The sequence below is a fragment of the Pterocles gutturalis genome, unplaced genomic scaffold, assembly GCF_000699245.1.
Source record: "Pterocles gutturalis isolate BGI_N339 unplaced genomic scaffold, ASM69924v1 scaffold38296, whole genome shotgun sequence".
NCBI lineage: Eukaryota > Metazoa > Chordata > Aves > Pterocliformes > Pteroclidae > Pterocles > Pterocles gutturalis.
Window position 1 is genome coordinate 2,596 of NW_010101752.1, and position 7,764 is coordinate 10,359.

A 7,764-nucleotide genomic window follows, 5' to 3' on the forward strand; every position below is an offset into this window, starting at 1 on the left:
TCAGATCAAAGGCTGCTCGCTCAGTCCCTTGCCCTCTGTCTAAGAATCCATCCCTCTCGCATCCTCAGACTCTCTGTTGCTAAAGCCCTGCCACATCTGGATTGTAAATGACGTGTGCTTCTAGGAAGAGTCAATGAGAATCACTCAGACCCTGGGAGCAGAGTCCCTGACTTAATTAAAGTTATCAGATCAGTGTGACGCTCAGGCATTAACCATTGCAGTGCTGAATTCTTTGAAGTTTGCCTTTTCCTATGAATTTTGGGGATAAGCAACACATTGCTAAGAACAGTTCTTGCCCTTCTAGTTTAGTTGGGGTTAAAAACCTTTTCAAGCAGGATTTCAGGTAAGATAAAAGGTTTGCTTGAAGTTCCTCCCTTGCAGAGCTGCTGTTGCTGGGCTGTTTGCTTTTCGGTGTGAGTGGAGGTGGGGAAGCTCATACAGCAAACTTCGGGTCTTTCTGCTCTGCAAATAAGAAGAAAATTCAGATGGGGAATGAGAGACAAGGTGATCTATTTTGGACAAAATATTAGTGGTTCAGTAAGTTTCGTCAGCATGTGTAGGGTCCTCTCTTTGTTTATGAATGCCAGCAAAAGTTCTCGAGATCCTGCAGGAATCAAAGAAAGAGGAGTCTCCCAGCCTGGTGTCGTTGTTGGGGGGTTTGACCCCAGGAGTCTTACTGCAGAAGCCTGAAATGCTGTCGGCTGCTTCCTGGATCCCATTTTGAAGGTCTGGTCCTTTAGGGGCTAAGAATGGGGGAAAGGGGGATCTTTAAGGCTTCAGCCTCAGTTTTGAAAGTATGTGCAGGGATGTGCAAAGTTTGGTCTGTGGGCTGCGGTACAGCTCCACCTGCACGGCAATTTTGTGAGTTCAGATGTTACTGGAGTTAACGTGTAGCACTGTATATTCTGCCTAGGTGTGTGGGGAAAGAAAAGTGCTGGTTTTATTGCTCATCAGCGATAGTTGAGTGTGCTAGAGCTTGTCCTCATTTCTTAGAATCCCTTCCTAGCTGGCAGTTCCAGGTGCTGAGAAGGTGAAGTCGAGCGTGTTTTGATTTGTGCTTTATTTAAGTCATACTGAGTCTGTGTTCAATGAACAGTGCAGAGTCGTATAATTGAATCTCGTTCTGGTATATGATGCCATTTTTTATTGTCAAACGTTTGTTGGATGTGATCTGCCATCCCCCACGCTGTAACACACACAGCCTGCTCACCGTGTTGCGATATTCTTTGTTTTCAGGTGAACAATCAGAATAATGGTCAACATAAACCTGTTGGAGAACCTGAAGGTTTACATCAGCAGTCGACCGCCGCTCGTGGTCTTTATGATCAGTGTAAGTGCTATGGCAATAGCTTTTCTGACACTGGGTTATTTCTTCAAAATCAAGGAGATCAAGTCACCAGAAATGACAGAGGTAAGTACAAAAACTTCCTGAGCTAAACAGTGGGAATATGAATTTGAAAAACCTGCCTAAAGCTCATGAGTTGTTTTTTTTTTCCGCCAAGGACCCTCTCATGCGAGTGCACAGAGCCTTATGTCCTTTTTTTTTTTTTTTTTTAATCATTGCCTCTAGTTTCATAAGGACAGAGGCTATCAGTGTGAATGTTTCAGTAGGGTTTTTTTTAGTTTGAGGATGAGGCCAAATCATCTGACATGGATCTCCCCTACTATGGCTAGGAGCCTTTCTTTTTCTTGCTCTATTGTGCCAGCTAGCTTGGTTGTGAAGCTTCTGATCTTACCCAGCAGTACTGTTCTGTACTGAGGGAAACCTTGCTGGAAAGCGCTCAGCCCCCGAGTGTGGTGAGAACAGACCAAGTCACTATATTCCTCCCGTGGGAGGATGTTCTGCCACTGCGGTCGGGCAGTGACTGCGGTTGAACACATCTAACTTTTGCAAACAGCTTGCCCCGTTGTTGAGCTAGCCGTGGTGGTATTTGGGCTTGCTTTGTGAGCCATGTCATTTTTGTTAATGGCTTGGAACTGGAGGTGGGATGGTTCCCGTCGAGGTCTGTGCTGCTCTGGAGAAGTGGCAGCCAGCAGTTAATTTGCTAATCTGGTTGAAATCTTCCCATTTCTTTTAAGGACTGGAATACTTTCCTCCTGAGGTTTAATGATTTGGACTTCTGTATATCTGAGAATGAAACCTTAAAGCATCTCATCAATGATACCACAACTCCAGAAAGTACCGTGACTAGCGGACAGGCGAGATCTTCTACACAGTCTCCACAAACTCTTGAGGACTCTGGTCCCATAAACATCTCTGTTACAATCACGTTGACGCTGGACCCACTCCGACCATTTGGCGGATATTCTCGCAATGTCACACATCTAAGTTCCACAATTTTTGGACACCAAATTGGACTCTCAGGTATGGAAGACTTGACCTTTGTAAATATGAATGATAGCTATATAATCAAATAAAAACTCTCCAGCTTAGTACTGGTGAGATAAATCTTTTGGTTAGAACATGTGTGTTTCCAGATTTGTGGTGAGTATATTCCCGTACAGAGCCCTTCACGTGTTTGCTAGAAAACCATTTCCCTCCGTTCAGCATGGAAAACAATCTGCAGGTTTGCCAAGATGAGGCTTTGCGGTTTTAAATTATTAACCTAATGACAATGGAAGGTAATTTTTAAGCCAACAAAATTCCAAGCAGCAGAAGTTTCTACAGTGACTATCTTCAGTTCTATCCTGATACGTCTTGAAGCCCTTAGCTCACGTTTTGTAGGCAGTGATGTATATGCATTAGAGATCAAGTAGTATGTTGTTTTAAAAACAAAAGGTTTATCTAAAATGCATACATGAATAAGCTTTAATATCACAAACAGCAACAATAAGATGCTTACAGTTTCTGTGGTGTGAAGAGACTGAGCTGCTATGTTGCCCTGACAGTAAGTTTTGACAGGACATTGTACAAAATTAGTAAAAATTGGTAATAGAAACTCATTGAATTTTAGCTTTTAGCCAGGGTTGTGTTTTATAATAATGCCTGAGGGTGTCTTGAACCTCAGAGAGCCATGAAGAGACATTTGCCATAGCCATAAATCTGTATTACGGTATTTGATGTTGTTGTTATGCTGCTGCTCTGAGAGCTATCAGATCCAAGTTCCATTTCCAGTAGCCTGGGTCCATTTTCGGTGTGAATATATCCACATGGCGTTAACATACGCTGCTTAATCTGCAGTTCAACAGCTGCTGGCGCCTTTTTGTTTACACAGATATCTCCAATTTGAAAAGTAAGTGTCAGAAAAAGCAAATGTGGAACAAAGTCTTTGGGAGGAGAGAGGCTAAAGATCTGTGATGTTACATCCTAATAAAATTCTCTGAACGTGCACGAATTCCCTTATAAAGAGTGTTTCATTTCTGAAAGGAACCTAATGACCCCCCTCTTCTGGGGGCAGGAGAGACGAGAAGGACCAGCAGCTGGCTTTTTTGGAGTTGGTTTTGGTTTTTAACTTTCTTTTTGCTCTCTTTGTTGATAGCCAAGATCCCGGATGATTTCAGAGGTACAGATCCAGGGTTCCGGTTGCTGTCTTAGTCGTTTGGGTCCTGTCCTTATCCTAGTGATAGTTGCTCAGATACTTTTGTGAACAAAAACCAGCTTTCCTTCTCTTTCTCAAAGGCAGAGAATCCCACGAGGAGATCAATATTACCTTCACCCTGCCGGCTGCCTGGAATTCAGACGACTGCATTCTCCACGGCCACTGCGAGCAGGTTGTGTTCACGACCTGCATGACCGTGACAGCAGCCAGCAATGTCTTTCCTGTCACAGTGTAAGTGCTTTTTAAACACTCCTTTGTAGGCTGCTTACTGGCTGATTAATTCCTCAGCTGCTTCTCTGAGGTTGTTACTTGCTGATGAATGTCGACTGTGGACATTCTGTACCTTGTCTTCCTTCCCCCACAGTCAACACCCTGTCTTGAAACTTTTGCTGTCTTTTAGCAACACCAGATTTTTAGCAACTCCAGATTTTTCTGTGGATGTTTTGCACTATAGCCCCTTTCAGCATGCTACCTGTGCTTTAAACTTCACTAGGAAGAAAATAATTTGGGAAGATTTAAGAAAGATATCCTGTAATTTAGTTTCACTCCCTTGTGTGAGAGCCAAGGCTCGACACTAAGGTTCTTGTCCTCTTCCCCGCTGAGAGATCGGCGTAAGCTGAGTGCTGCTGTGCTGCCATACCCCAGCAGCTTTGGATCTTGAATCCAAATAGTTTGCCTTTGTCTTCTCTAAACTCTCTGACACTACTGAGTACACCCTGGAGAACCAGCAGATAGACTCACATGAGTCTGTAAAGTCTTCCAAAAGCCAGTGTTTTCCTAATTGAGCTATGGGATGTTGACTTACTGGAACGACATGCAGTGAAACTCTAATCTTAGTATAGGAATCATATGGGTTTGAGACACTTTTTTGGTTAAGCTTTGCTTTTTGTTGTGGTTTCTGGAATGTCCAAAATGAAACTGTGTTTTCTGCTGCTGTTGAGAAGGCTGGGCTTGCCTTGGTTCTGCGAGGTAGCCTTGCTGAATGTGGAAAATGGCAACTGGGTGCTAATTATTTCTGTTTTTCTGCAGTCAGCCACCACATTGTGTTCCTGAGACATACAGCAACGCCACGCTCTGGTACAAGATCTTTACCACAGCAAGGGACTCTAATACAAAATATGCACAGGATTATAATCCTTTCTGGTGTTACAAAGGAGCCATCGGAAAAGTGTATCATGCTTTAAACCCCAAACTAACCGTTATAGTTCCAGATGTAAGTGCCCTGGTGGTTTCATATGTTATGTTGAATAAATCTTTAGCTCTTATTTAATTAAATATGGTTCTGTTCATGTCCTAAACCAGCCATATCCAGTGCTGGTTTATTATGTAGAGCAAGGTTTGGGACAGAGTTGGGTATGCCTTCCTGCCGGTGGGCGTGATGGTCTTCGTGTAATCTCCGTGTGCCTCACAGCTTTTGGTAACTAACATTTTTATTTTGCAATCTTTTGACAAAAGACACTGCCAGTATATGGGATGAGATCTCTAGTACAGATTTTTAACACGAGGAACATTTTGTGCCACAATTAAGGATCACTTTCATTACTGTGCCAGCTGAGTAAAGGGGAGAAAGTTGATTCATGGAGTAATTTCTGTGCTGATCTGATAATTATCGCTTTAATATAAAATGCCAGCTATTGGGACATTGTCAGTAAATGGTTTTAATTCTCTGTGCAGGATGATCGCTCCCTAATAAACCTGCATCTCATGCATACCAGTTACTTTCTGTTTGTGATGGTGATTACAATGTTCTGCTACGCAGTTATTAAAGGCAGACCAAGCAAACTGAGGCAAAGCAATACAGAATTCTGCTCTGAAAAGGTGAGTCTGTGTACTAACAAAATATTGACTCTGATAAGAAAGCAGAGAAAACCTCCTTTTTTACATAGTACCACTGGTTTTTCTTATCTCTGGAGATGTAGATTTAATTCCCTTTCAAAGAGACGTGGGTGTTTCATTGTGGACAGTACGGACGGGTGCTACAAACCACGTCTGTGTGCTTTGTAGATCCTCGGAGTTCGATTCCTCTCCTGTAGAAACGGATTATTGCGGTTCAGTAAGGGCTGTAACGCTGATGTTACTCGCACCGTTTTGTATGAAGCGTTGAATAGCTAGGGTTGAGGAGGTTTATTTATCTTTTATCACAATGGACTGGAAACTTTCAATAAGAGGTGATATGTCATTGTCATGGGTGTTAATCAGAACCAAATGAAAACAATGACAGAGCTATTGAAACAGTCATTATTCAGCATGGCATTGGAGACCTGCACTTTTAATTCACTATTTAATTGTGAAGTAGGAAGCTAATGTTGGCACCTTTTGGTCTTAATGATATTTTGTATTATAAGCTGTTTTGATTTTTTGGAGTTGGTTTTTTTTGTATTTTTTTATAAATTGATTATGCTGAATACAAAACACCTTCAGACTGACTTGGATTCCTTTCCAAGTCAGACTTTTCAAGGTTCTCTGAAAAACACAAGGACAGATATGCCAGCTGCATGCAGATAAGTAATATCACTGTTACGGGATTAAGAATTTGACTTCAATTAAATGTTTTCTTTTTCTTTTGTTTAGGTTGCTTTGTCAGAAGCGTAATCCATCCTCTCCTTTGACTGAGAATGACTGAGAACCATAATCATTGCCTGCTGATCCCAGAATGGGTCTTAACACTCTGTGAATACATTATCTCGCAATGTTGGTTTATTCCAACCAAAGACATTTCAAGTGCCTGTAATTGATTTGTACATATTTATAAAAGTATATTCAGAATAGGTCAGATGATGCACTTGTTCCGCATTGTAGTGCGGCCGGAAACTTTCAGTCTTTACCTGTGGACATAGCCGAATGTTCGTGTAGATATGTTTAGTGATATGGCTACATATAGTCAGAGCAAGATATTTTTGTCTAGCTGCATCTGGGCAGGTTAAGATGCCTTTGCAAGTGTCTCAAACAAACCAACAGATCTTTGGTTTTTTTTGCCCAATGATATGTACAGTGTGTTTGAAACAGTATGCACCTTTGATATAATATTGCATTTCCAAAGCCACCAATCTACTACATGAATTAAATGTGTATTTGTGTGGCCTCATACTTTCTTCCATTTGCTCCTTGCTTGCAAGAAAAGATATCAACATTTTAGATTTTTTTTTTTGAAAAAAAGAAATACATATTCACATTTTAATAGTGCTGTATTTAGGACAAACTTGTGCTTTTATTCATAGTAAAAAAATTAAGAAGTGAAGTCCCATTTTAAAATGTCTCTTATTGAAAAGTGATAAGTTGGATTTTTTTTTTTTTTTTCATTTGGCTTGCTGAATGCCAGAGAATCAGTCAGCATAGAGACTATCTGGAAAGCTTTCCACTTGGCCTCCCATCCGCAGCCCTCAGACCGGGATTGTGCATCTCTGCTGCACAGCAGCTTTCTGTAGAGTTTTTTTTCTAGAAAGTGAAACTTAATCAAAGGATGTATTGTTGGGGACCTGCATAGCCTTGGGCAAGTGCAAATAATGAAAGGAAAAGAAATCCCATCGTCTGTTCCAGAGCTTCACTTTGGGACTCTCCGTCCCTCTCTGAAGGGCAGCTGAAAACGACACAGCCATGAGCTTTGTCCGATTTCCAGTTCATGCTGGCCGCTCGGGGGAAACGGACAAGGAGAGAACTGGGGCTGTTGTGATGAAGGTCAAAGAAACCAGCCGGTAAAACATCCTGTTCTCTGTGTCCGTTCTTAAATCAGAGGTTTTATTCTCTGCGTTTCTCCCTTTCCCATCCTGACTTTTGCTGGTCCTTTCTAACTTCTCACTGAGTAGCCTCCTCGATTCCCAGGAGTCAGGGTTCTCCTGCAGACATTTCCACCACTGCTTTTAAAATCTCACTCGTTGCCTTAATTGACTTTTCATCTTGTCTTTCAGCTTTCTTGTCAGGTAGTGTAACTGGAGGTCTGCACACATACACTTTAAGCTTTTTTTTTTTTTTTTTTGCCTCCTCCTTTGCTAAGTTTCGCTCTAAAAAAAGAAGAAACCTCAGTCAAAATCTCTTAGTCTCACTTATGCTGGCATAAGATTCTTAGTTTATTACCCGTAGACACTATTGACTGGTACCCTGCTGGTCTGTACGTATGGGACTTGGGTAGGTTCACGAGTCTTCAGCATGTTTGAAGCAAAATAGTGACACTTTTCTCCAGAACACCGTGTAGAATTGCATTCAGAACACCTTTATAGGATTTCAGTTA

At 41.7% G+C, this 7,764-nt stretch overlaps 1 protein-coding gene across 1 annotated transcript; it reads left to right on the forward strand.

The window, feature by feature from the left end:
- Nucleotides 1-1,241: 1,241 nt before the first annotated feature.
- TMEM248 (transmembrane protein 248) lies at nucleotides 1,242-6,736 on the forward strand. Its single transcript, XM_010084346.1, has 6 exons — nucleotides 1,242-1,411; nucleotides 2,080-2,365; nucleotides 3,620-3,770; nucleotides 4,569-4,752; nucleotides 5,214-5,357; nucleotides 6,111-6,736. The coding sequence occupies exons 1-6, from the start codon at nucleotides 1,253-1,255 to the stop codon at nucleotides 6,129-6,131; spliced, it is 945 nt and encodes a 314-aa protein (XP_010082648.1). The 5' UTR covers nucleotides 1,242-1,252; the 3' UTR covers nucleotides 6,132-6,736.
- Nucleotides 6,737-7,764: the final 1,028 nt, after the last annotated feature.